Source organism: Terrapene carolina, unplaced genomic scaffold (genome assembly GCF_002925995.2).
Source record: "Terrapene carolina triunguis isolate 2854851 unplaced genomic scaffold, T_m_triunguis-2.0 Scaffold68, whole genome shotgun sequence".
Classification (NCBI taxonomy): Eukaryota; Metazoa; Chordata; order Testudines; family Emydidae; genus Terrapene; species Terrapene triunguis.
The window spans coordinates 36,548,414-36,568,280 of record NW_020664419.1 but is presented as its reverse complement, the minus strand read 5'-3'; the positions used below and the strand labels follow the sequence as shown (position 1 = coordinate 36,568,280).

At 41.7% G+C, this 19,867-nt stretch overlaps 1 protein-coding gene across 1 annotated transcript in view; it reads left to right on the top strand.

Annotated features, from left to right (window-relative positions):
- Positions 1–5,481: 5,481 nt before the first annotated feature.
- ASB15 (ankyrin repeat and SOCS box containing 15) overlaps positions 5,482–19,867 on the top strand; it is a 28,187-nt gene continuing 13,801 nt past the window's right edge. Inside the window, exons 1-6 of the mRNA XM_024214724.2 lie at positions 5,482–5,586; positions 8,081–8,214; positions 12,236–12,288; positions 12,374–12,505; positions 12,969–13,127; positions 19,215–19,460. Coding sequence (XP_024070492.2) covers positions 8,099–8,214; positions 12,236–12,288; positions 12,374–12,505; positions 12,969–13,127; positions 19,215–19,460 — 706 coding nt within the window. The 5' untranslated portion in view covers positions 5,482–5,586; positions 8,081–8,098. The remainder of the gene's footprint in view (positions 5,587–8,080; positions 8,215–12,235; positions 12,289–12,373; positions 12,506–12,968; positions 13,128–19,214; positions 19,461–19,867) is intronic.

Sequence of the window (19,867 nt, the reverse complement as noted above, 5' to 3'; positions counted from 1 at the left end):
TTAAAGACTCCCTGCCCCCACTGCTTGCAAGGTATAGCTGTCCTTTACATAACAGTGTACGTTTGTTGGTTTCTTTGTATCTAGTTAACACATTTCAATGAGGCAAAAGGGATTTTTTTAGATGCCATTGAAAGTATAGAAGTAGATGTAAAGATGAGGAGAAAAATAAACCCAGGAGAGAACTTCAAATCAAGGATTCTCCTATATGCCAACCAAGTGTACTTCCAACAGGATGGGATGAAAGGCAGAAGTTCAGTCTTAACTTTGAATATTCTTGCTTTTGTGCATTTAAGTCAGGCTGCCAACTTTTAATGCTGTGTGTGCTTTGAAAATGTCTGTGTGATTTAATCTATAATGCATTTACCTTGAGGTGCTCTTCCACATATTGACATATTTATGGATTCCTTAATAAGAGCCTGGGGAAGAGATTTGGAAAATACACTGTCAGTCACTTTACTTTGTAGGCTTAAAAAAATCCTTTGTACTACCCTCTTTCAAAGTTCAACATTGAATTTCTTCCTCTTTTGTCTAACAAAGCCTGGAAAATGTCAGAAAAAATATTTGTCTACCTTTTTCTTTTGTGCGGGATCAAACTCCAAAGGCTTTGATAAACCTTTTTATATTGTGAGGAGTTTCACAACTTCTCTGGAATTCTTCTGTTATTAACAGTATGGAAGTGTTTATATTGCCTTAGTCCTTCCAAGAATCTTGGTCAAAATCCTCAAATCTTTACAGTCATCCTTGTTTGCACAGGGAGTGAGCCTAGGACTTCAGGATTTGACTGCTTGAACAGAAATGTTACAAACAGTACCTTTTGCTCTTGGTTAAGCCTGTCAATGGTGTGAAGGGCCTTGGAATATGATTCTGTACCCTGCTGACCAGTTCATCAGATATTCAACTGGTGTGTGAAATCTTTTTTTAAATAACCACATTGAAGCCTGGCTCTGAGACACAAAAGCGGGGGAGGAGACTCCATTAGAATATCCCTGTTTTTTATGAGCTACATAAAGTCTGCTGAGCAGGAAAAAAAAAGATTTATGTGTCCGCAAAAGCAATTTTTTATTTTTGGAAGTTATTGCTGTCAGAGCTGGCAGTCAAAGCAAAAGATGTGTATGTTTACCATTAAAGGCAATGGGGCTGTGGTGGTGTTTCACTTGCCTTCAGAGAGCCCACCCTCATGGGTGACAGTGTTGGCCAAGAGCCTTATGTCTGAGCATTGGGAGAGGTGTGAATTCATGCTCGATGCTAGCGTGATAGTATTGCAAAAGCCTGAAATTGGAGTCCTGCAATGACACTTTTAGCTTCTGAGTCATCTCGACTCTATGCCATTATTGATCAGTTTTTGTTTCCTCGGGTCTATCACAATATGATAAATAGTAAAGCATTTAGGTATGGGATTGCAGCACTTGTGTATGATGTTTTAAAATCAATTTTTAGTTTAGTGCTACAATGCAAAACATCCGGTGCATAGACGCCAGGTTAGCACTTCATGTGTGAAGAACTGCTTTAAAAAGTGACCTACAAATCCTTCTGACAAAATTCCAGCCACATTAGCAATATGCTGGATGTCCCCCATGGCCATTCTAGGAAAGGTAGTCAACATAATGCTCATTTAATTTGATTGATTAATTTTTGTGCAGCACTGACAAAAGTAAGGCACTGTGAGAGTGCTAATTGGTAGGAGTGGTAGTTTAAGTTCCATAACTTCTAGTCCCTCTTAGCTAGGCCCCACTAATATAAAGACCAAACATGCCCTAAGCTGTTGATGTCAAAAAAAAAAAAAGGGGATAGAGAATAAGACAGAGAATATCTTATTGCCCTTATATAAATCCATGGTACACCCACATCTTGAATCTGCATACAGATGTGCTCTCCTCTTCTCAAAAAAGATATACTGGCATTAGAAAAGGTTCAGAGAAGTGCAACTAAAATGATTAGGGGTTTGGAACGGGTCCCATATGAGGAGAGATTAAAGAGGCTAGGACTTTTCACCTTGGAAAAGAGGAGACTAAGGGGGGATATGATAGAGGTATATAAAATCATGAGTGGTGTAGAGAAAGTGAATAAGGAAAAGTTATTTACTTGTTTCCATAATATAAGAACTAGGGGTCACTAAATGAAATTAATGGACGGCAGGTTTAAAACAAATAAAAGGAAGTTCTTCACACAGCGCACAGTCACCCTGTGGAACTCCTTGCCTGAGGAGGTTGTGAAGGCTAGGACTATAACAGGGTTTAAAAGAGAACTAGATAAATTCATGGTGGTTAAGTCCATTAATGGCTATTAGCCAGGATGGGTAAGGAATGGTGTCCCTAGCCTCTGTCAGAGGGTGGGGATGGATGGCAGGAGAGAGATCACTTGATCATTACCTGTTAGATTCACTCCCTCTGGGGCACCTGGCATTGGCCACTGTCGGTAGACAGGATATTGGGCTGGATGGACTTTTGGTCTGACTCAGTATGGCCATTCTTCTGTTGTTATGCTCTTATGTCACATCAGTCACAGAGATCTTGATGGAACACAGAGCTGGCCTTTAGAGAATTAGGTAGGTATATTTATTTGGTATACTGTTTTATTTTGCAAAGTATTTAATATTTACATTTTGTTCCTTTTAAGATGTAAAATACCACATTTTAAACTTTGCAAAACTGAAGAATATAGTAAAAAGGGAATTTACCTGACGCCCTGCAGAAGGACAATTTTGCAATTGTTATTTACTGACAGGGTTTATTATTTGATGTGATATCACTAGCAAAATGCATGCTAAAGGATCAGAGTGAGAGCTGGAGCAGTGTCGGCACTAGACATAAGCAGACTAAGCAATTGCTTAGGGGCCCAAGCATCTCAAGGGGACCCCCCATTAATGATTAGTATGTGTTGTGGGGGAGGGAGGGTCCAAAATATTCCTGCTTAGGGCCCCCAATGGGCTAGCACCAGCACTAAGCTGGAAAGCTAGATAGGGTGAATTCAAACTTGTGACTATAGTTAAAAGATGCAGTAGATCCCATTATTGATCCACTGAGACAGCTGACTGCCCCTCCCCCCCACACACACACTTTGGTAACAGTCACTTAGAGCCTAACCCTGAGAGGTGTTGAACACTGCTCTGACTTGTGTAAAGGCATTGTGAATGTCTAGGCCCTCTCAGGACTGCAAAAGTAATGCAGCAACTTAAAATTCATAGTATAGTTATTCAGACCATCCAGTGATACAGATTGGCAATTCAGGGAATAAAGCAAAAGGTCTGGATGTGCTTCAGGGTGCATCTTGTCTGTGGCACAAATTATGAGGGGTTGTGGACAAGGGGTACTGCCCCCCACCCCAGGATGACCACCTTTTCAAAAGGCAAAAGTGGGATACATGCAGGATCCCTGCCCCCCTCTGTGGCCCCGCTGTTGCCCCTCACCTTCCCCTGAGGTCCCACCCCCTGCCCCTCCTCTTCCCCCAAGCTCCTGCCCCTTCTCTTGGAGCCCAGGCTGCTGTGGGGAGCCCCAGACCCTCCACCTGCCCTGGGCAGGGGTGCCCAAGAGCAGACCCTGGCCCATGTTCCTGCCCCCCGGGGCGTGCCGCTATGGGCTGGTGGAGGGTCCAGGGCTCCCCACAGCGGCCTGGGCTCCCGGACAGCTCTTATTACTGCCCAGCTCCTGCTTCTGGCCTGGCTGGGGGAGGGAGGGGGGGGAAGAGGAGGAGCGTGGGGGCTCTCATGGCAAGGAGGGAGTAAGGCCTACCTCAGCCCCTCCCCCACATACTGGGAAGAGGATGGCACCACCCCTGAGCCTCAGGCAGGTGCAAAGCAGCGCCACAAGGAATCTAGGACAAATGCTGTCCTGGAGTCATTCAGCCCAGTACTGGGACTTGTACTCTGCATTTTGGGACTGTCCTGCCCAATTTGAGACAGGTGGTCACCCTCCCCTCCCCCACAATGGTTTTGCACTTGCTCACAGTTCCATAGCATGCAATGGGTGGGGGGTGAAGGCGTGATCCAACCTCTTTTAAGCAGTGGTCCCATATTAAATCAGTGTGGTGGCTGCCACAGTGTCACTCCTGCCACATGGTTACAATGCCACTCACTGAAATTTGACCCAGCCGCCCCTCCATACGGGGCAGCTGCACGAAATTTCAATGAGTGGCATAGTGGCCTGGCACACAGGGTCACAACGTCACTGAAATGTGGCCTGGCCAACCCTCTGTCCTGATGGGAGGGCGACCGAGTCAAATGGTGCCATGACTCTTTTCCTGTACGGCAGAGTGCAGCTGAGTCTGCCAAGAGCTAACTGCTTGCAGCACCAGCTCGTGCACTATGTGGGTAAGAGAGACAGAAGGCTCCCCAGCTGAGGGAGACCCACGTTGTAAGAGGAAGGGGGGATGAATGAGTGAGGACTGGAGTGGGGTCGCTACTGTGGGTGGTGGAGACCAAAAGTTGCGTCCCCTCCTTCCCCACAAGATAATCTGAATTGTGGCCACTGCATCTTGTGTTTATTAATTATACAAGGTCATTCTGATGTTTTTCTGCACAATAGGGTCTTGTATAGTTCGTAAATATTATATATTATGCACAAGGACTAAACTAACTGGTGCTTAAATTTAGTCAAATACCGTTACATGAATCATTATGGCGCTTGTGTAAGCTTTGAGTATTACTGCATGACGTGTGATCATAAATAGAGCTAGTCAAATTATTCACTGTGAATAATTTATTGGAATGAATTTAGCCCCTTTTGTGTTTGTGAATTATTCACAAATTGGTCATTACTTTTACTATTTTTATTTGTTTTTGGCAATTGTTCATGAATAGCTTATGAAAACAAATTTTGGGTTATAGATATTCATGAATTGGTGACACTGAGTGTTGGCTATTCATTATTCATGCAGTAGGACTGGCCATATAAGTCACACATTCCCTGACTGGATGACCTAAACTTTATAAACAGGAGGAGTCTCTTTTTATTGTTCACAAATTATCCATGAATATTTGTTTGTAACTGACAAATCTATTGTGTGAGTAATAAAAAAAGCTTTTCCAAACGACATCAGCAGTACTCCTATTTCAGATAGTGCTGGCAGTGTTTTGTTTCCATCATTTTTGCAAATAAAAAATTACTTACCCAAATTTTCATGAATTAGCAGAAAAAAGTGCTTGTGAACACTAGTTTTTATTCTCAAGAATATTCACAAAATATTTATATGATTTATTTGCCCATCTCTAATCATAGGGCCAAATTCTGATACCTTTGCTCACACAGAATAGTACTTTACTCCACAAGCAGTCCCATTTATTTAAATGCAGTTACTCTTAGGGCTTGTCTAAATGGCTAGCCAAGGTGAGAATCTACAGCTCACCAGCTTGCTGCACAGTAAAATCCTATGTTACTGCTGTTAATTATTGTTAACTATGTTAATTATGCACACGTGCATAATTAATAAGCTGTGCATATTTTTAATTTTTTGTACAGAAAAAAGCTTCTGCCAGAAAGTTGCTGCAGTTCCACCTTCCAGAGGGCGCTGTGACACTAGAACAGAGCAGCAGCTCCCAGCCAGCTAGGAAAGAGAAAGAGCCTACCTACTTCACAGCGCCTGTCGGGCCAGGTCAGGAGACAGGGGATATGGGGAGACAGACAGTTTAGGGCTGCTGGGGGGTCAGACAGTGGCTCATAAGGGCTAGTGGGGGAGGATAGACTGGGGCACCGGATGAATGGGAGTGGAGGCACAAGGCTACAGGGGGGAGTGAGGTGCAGGGCCACATGGGGATGGGGGAAGGGATGCAGGGCCACATAGGGACAGGGAGATGGCTGAGTGGGGGCACAGAGACACATGGGGATAGAGGGAGGGTACAGGGCCACATAGGGAAAGAAGGGTGGCTGAGTGGGGCACAAAGACACATGGAGAGGGGGTGTAGGGCTACATGGGGATGGGGGGAGTGGGTGTCTGAGTGGGAGTGGAGGGATACATGTGGATGGGGGTGCAAGAACACATGGGGGTGCAGGGACACATGGGGATAGGAGCAGATGTGCCTGACTGAATGGGAGAGGCTGGGGTCAGCCAAGATCTGCATGGGTGAAGCTCCCTAGCAATCCCTCCCAGCCCTCCCAAAAGCCTGTTCCATACTTTTCCCACCCATACCCAACAACCCTCCAAGTTCACACCTAGGCTCCTTCCCAGCAATTACTTCCCTCTCCCTCAGTCCTCCATTACCCCTGACTCCCTCAAGCCTTTACACTTCTTCTGAGGGGTGCGGGAAATATGGTTCTGTATTGTAGTTTAAATGAATTATTACTGAGAGTTCTGTATTAATATGCCTAGTAAGGAATCTATTTGTCAAAAAAAATTCCTAAATATTTTTTGTTGTCTGTATTGTAAGACATACTTGCTGACAGGTATTTTGAAATAAATGACCAAAAATAATTGAAGCTTGTGTGATTATATTGTGTTATTTTGATAAATAAAATATGTAGAATTTTGCAGAATTTGAAAATGTGCGCAGAATTTACAAACATGGAATTATGTACAAAAAATAAGTGAATTCAAAAATAAAACAATGTAAAACTTTATAGCCTACAGCTCCACTCAGTCCTATTTCTTGTTCAGCCAATCGCTCAGACAAACAAGTTTGTTTACATTTGCAGGAGATAATGCTGCCCGCTTCTTATTCACAATGTCACCTGAAAGTGAGAACAGGCGTTCTCATTGCACTGTTGTAGCCGGCGTCGCAAGATATTTACATGCCAGATGTGCTAAAGATTCCTACGTCCCTTCATGCTTCAACCACCATTCCAGAGGACATGTGATCGTGCTGATGATGGGTTCTGCTCGATAACAATCCAAAGCAGTGCGGACCGATACATGTTCATTTTCATAATCTGAATCATATGCCACCAGCAGAAGGTTGATTTTCTTTTTTGGTGGTTTGGGTTCTGTAGTTTCCACATCGGAGTGTTGCTCTTTTAAGACTTCTGAAAGCATGCGCCACACCTCATCCTTCTCAGATTTTAGAAGGCACTTCAGATTCTTAAACCTTGGGTAGCTATAGCTATCTTTAGAAATCTCACATTGGTACCTTCTTTGTGTTTTGTCAAATCTGCAGCGAAAGTGTCCTTAAAATGAACAACATGTGCTGAGTCATCATCCGAGCTTACTATAACATGAAATATATGGCATAATGCGGGTAAAATAGAGCCAGAGACATACAATTCTCCCCCAAGGAGTTCAGTCACAAATTTAATGAACGCATTATTTTTTTAACGAGTGTCATCAGCATGGAAGCATGTCCTCTGGAATGGTGGCTGAAGCATGAAGGGCCATATGAATGTTTAGCATATCTGGCATGTAAATATCCTGTAATGCCAGCTACAAAAGTCCCATGCAAATGCCTGTTCTCATTTTCTGATGACATTGTAAATAAGAAGTGGGCAGCATTATCTCCCGTAAATGTAAACAATCTTGTTGGTCTTAGCGATTGGCTGAACAAGAAGTAGGACTGAGTGGTCTTGTAGGCTCTAAAGTTCTGTATTGTTTTGTTTTTGAGTGCAGTTACCAAACAAAAAAAATCTACATTTGTAAGTTGCACTTTCATGATAAAGAGATTGCACTATCGTACTTGTAGGAGGTGAATTGAAAAATACTGTTTCTTTTGTTTATCACTTTTACAGTGCAAATATTTGTAATAAAAATAATAATATAAAGTGAGCAGTGTACACTTCGTATTCTGTGTTGTAATTGAAATCAATATTTGAAAATGTAGAGAAACATCCAAAATATTTAATAAATTTGAATTCATATTCTATTGTTTAACAATGTGATTAACACTGTGATTAATTGCGATTAATTTTTTAATCACTTGAGTTAACTGCAATTAATTGACAGCCCTAATTTAAACTGAAAACAAAGGGGCTTAGCTATGATGTAGTAGTGTCTACATAGGATGTTACTGTGCTGCAAGCTGATGCATTCAAATTCTGGATTGCTACACAGTGACTTGCCATGAATACAAGCCCTCAGAATGAAGTATCATTCACCATGAATAAGAGTGGCAGAATCTGGCCCTTAACAGTACATTTTTCTATTTTTTTTTTCTTGACAACAGCTCAACCTTTCATATAAGATGATGGAAGGAAATGAGGACTCTATTGAAGACCATCTCACTGCTTATGCAATTCAGCTTAGTATTCAAGAATCAATTGAAGCCAGTCAGCCAACAACTTCCCATTACCATGAAAGGTACTTTAGTAAGTCAGAAAACACATACATGTGATGAGAAAATAGCAAATTCTTTCAGTGTTCTCGACAGTTGAAATTAAAAATTTATTTATGTCATCCTAGCATTTTAATTTTAGTTTGGCTATTATCTGTGTTTGTGTTTACAGCCAGGCCCTGTATGAAGACATGACTGAATACAGCAAACATAATATAACTGTCTTCATTAGTTACATGCTAGTAAATAATCCTCTTTTTGAAGAAAATGGACGATGCTTTGTTTGTACTCTCTGGGTATGTGTGATGGGTTGCCCCCGCCCTCTGGGGTCCCACCTGATGTATTGGGGTACCACTGAGCCCTCCTGTTCCACCAGCCTGGGCTCCCTTACACGGTCCTGCTGAGCCAGGCCCTCAAGCAGCACACACACAGGTAGGGACACACCCAGCTGTAGAAAGATACAGACACTGAAATAAGCACTGTATGGGGGAGGCTTCAGGTAGGGAATTGCCCAGTACTCAAGTGCACACCCCCTCTGAAGTGTAAACCCAAAATTGTATTGTCTTATGCTGCACAGAGAACGATACAAAAAACTGGTTACAGGTAGTAGTTTCTTACCCTAAATGTTATTTTAGGTAGATTGCAGAGGTTCTTGCAGGCAAGCTGCTCTTGCTTGCAGCTTAAAACTCCAGGTATTTCTTTCACAGGCCAGGCACCTTCCCAGCCTGGTCTCAGTCCTTCTCCCCACTCTTCGTCTTTGTTTCTTAGATGTTCAAAGCAGTCATCAGTGAAGAATGAACACTGATTATGTCCCTCCCTGGCCTTACATAGGTTTTACATATGGCGGGAATCCTTTGTTTTTCAGTGTGGTTCTCTCCACCCCACCCCGCAGTGGAAAAATACTGGTATTCTATCATGGAGTCCAGTACCAGGTAACATGATCACATGACCCTGCAGTGTCAAAGCAGCCATGATTCAAGGGCTGTTTGTAGCATCTCAGGAAGGTGGGAGATTAGCATCTTCAAAGACCTATTTTTCTCCCTAATGGTCCATTGACTTGTCCCCAGCTAGCCAGCCAGACTGATTGCATTCTGTCTGGTGGGCATTCCCCAATTGCAAATACTTTTGTAGTACAGATGTATAGTCAATATTCCTAACTTTAGATACAAAAATGAGACATGCATACAAATAGGATAATCATATTCAGCAAATCATAACCTTTCCAATGATACCTCACTCCTTATCTTGCACATAACATATAGTTATGCTTTAATCATATTATAACAATATATCTATGAAGAATATGTGGTGTAGTGTCACAGTACGTCTACACTGCAATGTAAGCCCAGGGTTAGTAGAGCTTGAGTTAGCAGACCTGGAGTTTGTTAACCTAGTGCTTGAGCATCTACGCTCATTTGTAGCCCCAGGTTAGGAATTGTTGAACCGTGGGTCCCAACCTGCGGCTCCAGCATCTATATTGCATTATGCAGGTCCAAGTCCGACCACCCATATCCCAGACTTCCTAATGCCCTCTCAAAATGTGACTGCTCTAGCCCTTTGTTTGTGGTGCAAGCATGGAAAAACTGGACTGTCCACCAAACTTGTCTGTCCAGAGGACAAAGTCAGTCAGCCATGGGATTGTGGAATACTTCTGGCGGATGCCCAGAGCACAAGTCCAGTAGTGCTGAGTCTACACTGCAAAACAATAGGGCATAAACCCTGGGTGACTCAGGCCATGTCTACATTTACTGGGGATTGATGCTGCTATGATCGATGCAGCGGGGGTCGATTTAGTGGGTCTAGTGAAGACCCACTAAATCAATCACAGAGCGCTCTCCAGTTGACTCCAGTACTCCACCAAAACAAGAGGAGTTAGGTACGCTGATGAGAGAGCATCTCCCATTGACGCAGCACGGTGTAGACACCGCTGTAAGTCGACCTAAACTACGTCGACTCCACCTACGTTATTCACGTCGCTGGAGGAGTGTAACTTAGGTCGACTTACCCCAGTAGACAAGGCCTGAGGCTCAGACCTTCCACCCCACTGGGGGCCTGGGCCCGGGTCCTGGATTAGTGCGGTGTGTGTGTAGATGGAAGGGGGTTTAGGCTTGAGCCTGAGTTCAAACCCTGGGATTACATTACAATGTAGACATACCCTAAGTATTCTATAGTTATAACCACATTTAAAAGGCTTTCTGGGGAGAATTCTGGCCAGTGTGCAGAAAATGGTGTAGCAGCCACACTGACACATGCATATTCTGTAAAAGAAACGTTAGGCCTTGATGGAGCACAGATTTATGCATATGACTAACTTTATGATGTGAGTAAGTCCCATTGATTTCAGGGTTGTGTCCTTAATGTGCATTCAGAATCCAGAGCTAAGAAGCTCAATGCAAAATACATGTCTGTATTGGTGGGAAGAAAAGGAAGAGCTCTGTGCAAGGACTATTGGGCATAAGCCCAAATGTGTAGAACACACCTCTGACTCATAGATTCCACCTTATAGCAGAGGTCTTGCAGAGCGGCCTGTGCCGGGTATTAGGAAGAGCCAGAATACAGGCAGACAACTTCTGCCTCATGCCTCCATCACACGCCATGGATCTTCTGATGGATAATTGTGCAATGACTGCCAACATTTCATCCAATTATAGTAATTCAAGAAATTGTATTTAACTATCTGATTTCATAGCACTTCCACTCAGAAAATTCTCACTGAAGTCAATGGGAATTACCCACACAGAGGAACTGCAGGATTGGACCCTAAAACAGCAAAACTGTTAAAACTGTGGTACAGTTTTATTTGTTTTTAAATTGTGAAAAACAAAATTATTGAGTTTTGCATTAAAAACATGGTTAGTATTTTTAAAATCATTAATATATATTAGCATCGATTGTTTTCTGTTTGAGCCAACTGCCCTCAGATATGACATGTAGGTAGCATTTCTGTTGTAGATGTTGAGTAAAATTTTCAAAAGTGCCTAAATGATTTAGGAGCCTACAGGTCCCATGGGCTTTCAATGAGACTTTGGTTTCTAAGTACCTACATCATTTTTGAAAATTGGTCTTCATTTTCTAAGTCACTAAGATGCTTTTGAAAATGTTACCTGTTAGCTACCTCTATTGATGAAACAAAACTTGGCTTTAATGGGAGCTGTATGGCAAAAACCCCACTATACGTTTTTGATCACTATAAATTGAAGGACTTTTTGTAAAATGCTCTACAGTATTTGAAAATGAAGGCGAAGGCAGACAAGTGTTAACCGCCCAATTCAATTTATGACTTTGATCCTATAATGGGATCAATGGAACTCTGAGAAAGTAAAGGTCCACATGTGGTTCCTATTTCCTATTGCAAGATCAGAGCCTATTTCTTCATTGAAGACTGTCAAACAGTGCCACTGTCCATTTTCATCTATGATTTGGCTGATTCCTACTATTATGCTGTTGTACTTGTTGTCATAGTATCTCAGGGTCCTGGCAGCCATTGGCATTTTTATCACCGTATCACATAGATCTGCTCTGAATAGGTTTAAATGACATTGTTAAAAATGTTGGCAACTGTGTCTATACATTGGAACTGTATTATGTTAGCTGCAGAGGGAAACTTCAGAAAAAAGGCTAGCATAGACACAACCAAACAGACCTATCACTGGCCTGAGGCAGAGCCTAGGCAATGAGTGGGGGGGCATGTAGGGGTCATGTGCCACCCCCAGATTTGCTGCTTGGCTTGTACTGAGCATGCTCACATGGACTAAGCAGGCTCAGTAACACTGCTGAAGCCGGCTGCCCCCACTCCTACTATTGGCAAGTCTGGGTCATCTTTGGCCTGAAGCCTGGGGTCCAGAGTCTGTTCAAATTGTCATCCTGTATCTAACATTCCTGAGTGCTCTGTCAGGTCACATAGTGAATCAGGATTTGTAACTGAGGTGATATAAACCTAAAGTTGAAAACCAGTGGAAACAGGTGATTAAAACCACTAAAAATTGTGCTTTAATGTAATGTATCTATATTGTGTATACTTGATATCTTCTGTCATCCCTTCAACAGATTTGTACCACCCAGTGATCAAAATAGGAAACTTATAACAGCCATAAGACAAGGTACAAATATTGAAATAAAATATTCACTGTGCAAAGCACTGAGCTTGTCCTATTTTTTTCAGATATGCACTATTTTTTGTTTCAGGCCAAGTATTTGATCTTCGGAACTATGTGAAACATAAATATGCTTTGGATGAAGCTGATGAAAGAGGTTGGTTTCCACTTCATGAGGCTGCAGCTCAGCCAATTCAGCAAATACTTGAAATCATTCTGGATGGTGAGTGAGCTCAAGACACCCCACAGGGCTATGAGATTGGAAAGATACCAGACAAGGAGCAATAAATAGACAAACACAAGAATAGAATCAATATCTGCAAAATGTATGAGAAAACTCTCCTCTGTTTCATGGCTTCGTCAGTCACATGGGCCAAATTCTCTGCTGGTGTAAATTGGCACAGCTCTGTTGACTTCAGTGAAGCTCCACCTATGTACACCGGCAGAGAGGTTGGTCGGTTTTGAATGACTTTGTTCAGAAAACTACAATTATTCAGAGAAGAGCTGCATGATCTAATCACTGACTACAATAGTCAACCATTGTGGCAGGACTAACTAGTAAGTCAAAGTTAAAAATAGTTGTAAATTCATTTTCATGCAGATATTTATCAACATGGCATTTGTGTTATGTCCTAGGTGCTTGTCATTTTAATTTTGTGTTTTGTTTTCTACTTTCTGAACTCTAGCATCTTATAAATCAATGTGGGAATACAAAACATGTGATGGAGAAACACCGTTAACTTTGGCAGCAAAAGCTGGTTTTGTGGAAAATGTAAGAACATTATTGGAAAAGGGTGTTTGGCCTAATACCACAAACAATAAAGGAGAAACTCCTCTTCTCATTGGTAATTGCTTCCTTTCTATGAATTAAACCAACACGAATAGCAGAGTTTTCAGTGTTCTAAACTATTCTATCTAGTTCCTGCATTCCCCAAAGCCAACCATAACAAGGGGATCTGGGGCCTGCTCCTGCAAACCCTTCTTCATGTGACTAGTCCTTACTCACTTGACTATTCCAATTGGCTAAAATGGCTTAGTTGCTATTCAGTTTTTAGAGGGAAAATAAAAATGGATTATGCTGCCACCAAATAATGTTAATTTTGCTTGAGTAAATTTTCAGGGTTAATTGTTGATTTTCTGGTACCTATGGGTATGTCTACACTGCAGTGTAAGCCCAGCATTCAAACTCAAGTTCAAGTCTGACCCCCCTTCCTTCTACACACATATTGTGCTAATGCAGGGCTCAGACTCAGGGTCCCAGGACCCCACAGGGGTGGAGGGTCTGAGCCTGAGTCAAGCTGGGATTCAGGTTCAAGCCCTGTTGCTTTGTAATGTAGATGTTGCCCCACTGGATTCATGCTCTGGGAGTCTGCAAAAAATATTTCACAATTCCATGGGCCAACTTTCTTTGTCCTCTGGACAGACAAATTTGGTGAACAGTCAAGTTTTCCCATGCTTGCACCATGAACAAAGGGCTACAGGGGCCACATTTTGAGAGGGTGCTAGGAAGTCTGGGATATGGATGGTAGGATTTAGCCCTGCTTAATGTAGTGTAGAAACTGAAGCCCCAGATTGGGACCCGTGGTTCAATTCCTAACCTGGGGTTACAAATGACTACAGGCACTCAAGCCTTAGGTTAACAAATCCAGAGTCTGCTCACTCAAATTTTACTAATCCTGCCATGTAGACATATGAGTCTGATCCCTCACTCTTGAAATCTGTGAGAGCTTTGTTATCGACTGAAGTGGGTGCAGGAGGAGACCCTGCATGATGTTGTAGGGGCATGTTTCAGAAGTGGTCATGTTAGGTTTCTTCCCACTGTAATTAATTTATGTCCTTAGAGTTATAAACATTAGACAAAAGGTAGGTGAAAATAATGAAATAAATATATTCTTAAGTTGAACTAATAGAATTTGGACAAAGAAAGTACAAGGAACACAGTTATAAAAAGGAGTTGATCTATACGCTAAACAGAAGGAATACCTTTGTACATTCAGGAAAAGTAATTAGGAGTGTGACGGGTTGGGTCACAGAGACCCCCTTGGGCCTGCCACCTGATGTGCTGAGACTACCTCTGAGCCCGTTTTCCCTGCCAGCTTGGGACTTCAGTACCCTGTCTTGTTGAGCCAGACACTCTAGCCTGCTACAAACACAGACCCAGGTCTGAACCACATCCCCCAAAAGCTGCAGACTTAACTGAAAACGGCTTAGAAAGTGCTCCTGTCTCTAGCACCCAGATCCCCAGTTCCCAATGGGATCCAAACCCCAAATAAATCCATTTTACTCTGTATAAAGCGTATACAGGGTAAACTCATAAATTGTCTGCCCTCTATAACACTGAGAGATATGCACAGCTGTTTGCTCCCCCAGGAATTAATTACTTACTCTGGGTCAATTAATAAGCAAAAATGATTTTATTAAATATAAATAGTAGGATTTAAGTGGTTCCAAGTAATAACAGATAGAACAGAGTAAGATACCAAGCAAAATCAAATAAAATACGCAAGTCTAAAGTAGATTATAAGCTTTCTAATGATACCTTACAAGAGACCTTTTGCATGAAGCATATTTCAGTTATATTATATTCACACTCATTAGCATATTTTTATAAAATCATATGGAGTGCAACATCACAAGGAGTCCTCTTTCTTTAAGAAGTTTTACCAACTACTTTTCACCAAGAGATTGCCAAGGCATCTTGGGGAATTTCCACTCTCCTGCTGTATGAACAACTGAGGGGTTTAATTCACTGACACTGAGTTTGTGCTGAACATTTTAAAAGCACCTTTCTATAATAGAGATGAGAGATTTATATTTCAGAGAGGCAACATTTGCCTCCCTGCATAAATTATTTTCTATTCTTTGTTTCACATGAATTACAAAAGTAACCTTTATAGTCTTTCATCTAGTCTTCTGAGAGAAAACTAGGTATGGACCCCAACTTTTGAATAGATGCTATTCCAATATTCCATCTTTTCTCTTTCTCTCCTGCTACCGCTTCAGCAAATCAGAGCACTTTCAGCCTAAATTCCAGTGCCAAACTCCCACCTATGAGTCACAACAAACACTCAGTTGGGTGGGCTGGCTGGCTTACAGCTCCAGAGTGAATTTGAGATGCAATCAGACGCTGATCAAATGATTTCTGGAATGTGCATCCTGAGTTGCCTTGAAGATTTGGGGAAGACATCACAAATTCTAATGCACCTGGTAGAACATTCTTATATTGATTGCAAGGACTTGACCAAAAGATGTATTTGCTTTCTGCAACTAGTATGTTGTGTAACAGAACACAGAGGTTATCCCACATTTAAAAAAAAATAGTTACACCTGGAAGTTCTACTGTTTTGTTTTTCTGGAGAAATATTTTAAACCATTTTATTTTTGTTAAAAACAACAAGGAGTCCAGTGGCACCTTAAAGACTTACAGATTTATTTGGGCATAAGCTTTCGTGGGTAGAAGAAGTGGGTTTTTACCCACAAAAGCTTAAGCCCAAATAAATCTGTTAGTCTTTAAGGTGCCACCGGACTCCTTGTTGTTTTTGTGGATACAGACTAACACAGCTACCCCCTTACTTTTGCTGTTACATTTGATTTGGTAGAACTTTTCTTTTTAAAATTTTTCATATGAATTTAGTGCATATGAAAGATGCAGGGTTGATGTTCCTGGAAACTGAGTTCCTTTCCTTATTTACAGAATAGATACAGCACAGGCAGTGGCAGCTGAAGTTTTCCTACACTGCCTTGCCAATGTGCCTTATCCCTGAAACAGAGGGACCATCTGTAAGTGGAAGCAGATAGTTCATTTTCTGTACATGTTTAGTTACCCAAAGTCCTTTGAATGGAAAGACTCCCATTGACTTCACTGGACTTTAGATCAGGCCCCAGGGGCCAGATTTTTAAAGGTATTTAGGTGCCTAGAGATGCAGATAGGCACCTAATGGGATTTTCAAAAACACCTGGGTGCCTAACTCCCATTGATGTCATTCTACATGACAATCTGCATCTTAAAATGCTATCACGGGAACCTCTGCTCACCACACCTGGGCCTCCTGATAGCCACTCTGGGGATTAGCTCTTCAAGCACAATGTCCTTTTTGTGGTTCCTCGGCTCCTTGTCTCTCTCGGTCTGCAACTCCTCTCTTGCTCCAGGAGTAGCAGCTTCTTCTTTGTGACTCAGCCCTCCAGCTGAGTTAGTATGGTGTTTCCCCTTCCAGGAATATTGGAATATCAACACCTTCCTCACCATCCCAGGCAATCCTTAAGTCCACTACCCTGGGTGGGCCACTTACTCAGTGAATAGAACACATGGCCCCAGAAAGCCTCCAAGTTCACTGCCCAAATTGTGCCACTCACTCAGTAGCTGGGAGGGGAATCCAGGTCCACCCTCTACTCTGGATTCCAGTCCAGGGCCCTATCTCCAGCAGCAAAGATCCAGACAACCACAAACCGTCCTGTCACTCGCAGTGTTTCCTACCTCACCTTCTCCACCTCTCTAGCCAAATCTTTTCCTCTGGGTCTACTACACAAATCCTTCCTCTGGGGTCTAAATCTGTGTCTCCCTTGTCCCAGGGAGAGGGCCTGCAGCCCTCTTCCCCCGAGCCCTCTTTCTGCTACCAGCTCCCTGGTTTTATAGAAGCCCCACCTGTTCCTGCACAGGTAAACTTCCCTTAATTAGGGATTGCCTCTCAGCCTAAATATTCCCCGGTTTGCAGCCTTATAGGTTAATTGGCGTATGTGACCTAAATTGACCCCCTTCAGGACTAATATGGGGGAGCATACCCCATCAGAGGTGCCTAATTACCTTTAAAAATCTGGCCTATTGTGACCACTCAAGGCACAAGTAATGGTCAACAGTCCAAGTGAGGGTTTAACTAGAGGCTGCACAACTTTTAATGAAATCTTGGATGTTTTACAAATAGTTGTTTATGACTGTGGGTGGCCTACTGGAGAATATAATGGAATTTTATTATTTTTACAGGCTTTGTCAGGAGTAGTTGGGTATTTTCACTTTCAGAAAGAATTTGTGGAAAATGGCATGCAACTAAATAACTAAGGAATAACTCAGTTCAAAGCCAGATTATTCTTTTGGAAAGTTTTCTGCTGATATATTTAAATGAGCTTTACCCTATATTAGTAATTTAAGTGCACCAGCTTCCAGCTCTTGTTGAAAATGAAAGTACTCAAGGCCTTATGAAGAAAATCAATCTGTAAAATTAATACAATTCCCACATCATACATACCGAAATACAATGATCAGACTTATTAAAACATTACATTTGATGGGTACTAACTTTTGTCAATTCTAACCACAAAGAATACCCAATGAAGCAATTAATGTATTAAAATGTTAAGGTCTGAGCCACAAAGGATCTATAAAAGTTTCTTTAGATTTATTGCTTTGTATTTCTCCAGTTCTTTCCAGTAGTTGCAAATCCATAGAACTTTTAAGATAAGATTATTAGCCATTGCTGTTTGATGAATACCAGGAAGAGTAAACTCAACTAGAATTGAAGGAAAAGGATTTTTTTTCTTCCCCACTAAATTTACTCTCCTGGATATTTCTATTTATGATTTCCTGATAGGTTGAGTTTTTTGGGGCTGTTGTCAGTTGTAATCGAGTCTGTGGGAGTGGAGGGTGTTTTGCACCTTACAGTTCAATCCTAGTCACACTGAAGTCAGTGAGAGCATCATCAAGCACTTACCACTCAATATAAGTTGCAATTGAAAATTGCTTTTAATTTAACTTAATTACTCCTGCACTAACTCTACAAGAGAGCCGTAGATTAGAGGACTCTTTAGTTGGGTACCTAAAACTCCATCGAAGTCAAAGTAACTATGAATAGCATTATCACACAACAGAGATCAGCTGAAACTAAGTAATCACAAAGAATGTTTTTTTGAGGGGAAAGCTTGTGTATTTATTCAAACATTTATTATTGGTTATTACTGCTGAGGCCTTGAAGTTTCACAGAATATTGAATATTTGTCCAAAAATTCTGGGTCAGATCATGCTATCCATTGAAAGAAAAAATCGAATTGAAATCAATGGAAGTGCCATTATACGTTAAAGATATACTACCAAGCTCATACAGAATGTGAAAGTCAAAACAAGGCACAAAAAAGTATAAACCATATGAAGATAAAGGTAGAAATATTACTGTTAAATAGTGACAACCAGTGAACATCAGTTTAGGCATTAGAATTAGAAGCTGACCTAATAAGTGGGATAGTTGGAACACTGGGAGAACATTGAAGAGTTTGCTGTAGCATTAAAGGTAAAGGCTGTATTCAACTGTGACAAATGGTGGTGAAGGTTGTACACTAGATCCAAGTTGGAAAGAAGAATGGGTGTTCATGTTAAGTAGCAAATGTCTATCAACATAGTGTTCAGTGGAAGGCCAATCTTACAAACCTGGCATATGTGGAACACTGATAGAGATCTTTGGGAGATCCATACATGAAGAACAAAGCCCTGAGAATGTACCTTACTTGCCAAGGGGGAAGGAAAAGTGGTGTAGCTGCAAAAGCAACTAACTGGATGGAGTAAGATAAAGCAGTACCCTTCTGTTTTTGCTTTTACCTTTCTGTTTGTTACTTTTCTTGCAATACTCCTGCTTCTGTAGCCTCAGAACATAAATTTTGCATACACACTGAATGTCAATCAGTGCCAGTTACACTATTTTACCATTTGCATGCAAGTACCATGATTGCCCGACCAGCTTACACCCAGTATGTAACTTACACCATCCTTTACTTGCCAGTGTATTTGGTCCACGGACTGCTAGGAAAGAGGTCTGAATTTGGCCCACATGGATGAACTGCTTAATTTTCTCCAAACACTGAAAAAAATGTAAGCCTCACAATTCATCTTTCAGCATGTGTAACGAGATCTCTAATGGTGTCTTTTTTTCTTCTTTTCCCATATTTTCAAGCTGTGAGACGGGGCTCTTACGAAATGGTATTGGCTCTGATTAAATACAACTGTCGTATCCACCAGCCATGTGTAAAACGCTGGTCAGCAATGCATGAAGCTGCAAAACAAGGCTACAAAGAGATTGTTTCTCTGCTTCTGAAGAATGGAGGAAATGTGCACTTGAAAGATGGTTATGGGGTAACGCCATTAGGAGTTGCTGCTGAATATGGACACTGTGATGTGCTGGAGCATCTTATTCATAAAGGTATGTAGGCAGGTAAAGATTTGTGCTTCTGCAGCTGCATACATATTGTCTGGTTACCAGGGCATATGTGAGGCCACATATATCTGATCACATTAAAAGGGAGGTAAGTGTCACTGATCTTACACTGTGTTTAAAAAAATAAATATTGAAGATCACAGTGAGCTAGAGAGCAACTTTGGTCTAAACAAATCTACTTTAATTTTAGCTTGTTTGGGGTTCTCCATTTGATTTTCTCTTTTTTCATCTTGGTTCCAAACATAACCTACTCATTGCTGGTGTTATTTATTGTGTGATCACCAAGGAGACAGCAAGGGTGTGTCCATACTGCAATAAAAATCCCATGGCAGCGAGTCTCAGAGCCTGGGTCAGCTGACTTGGGCTTACACTACAGGGTTAAAAATAGCAGT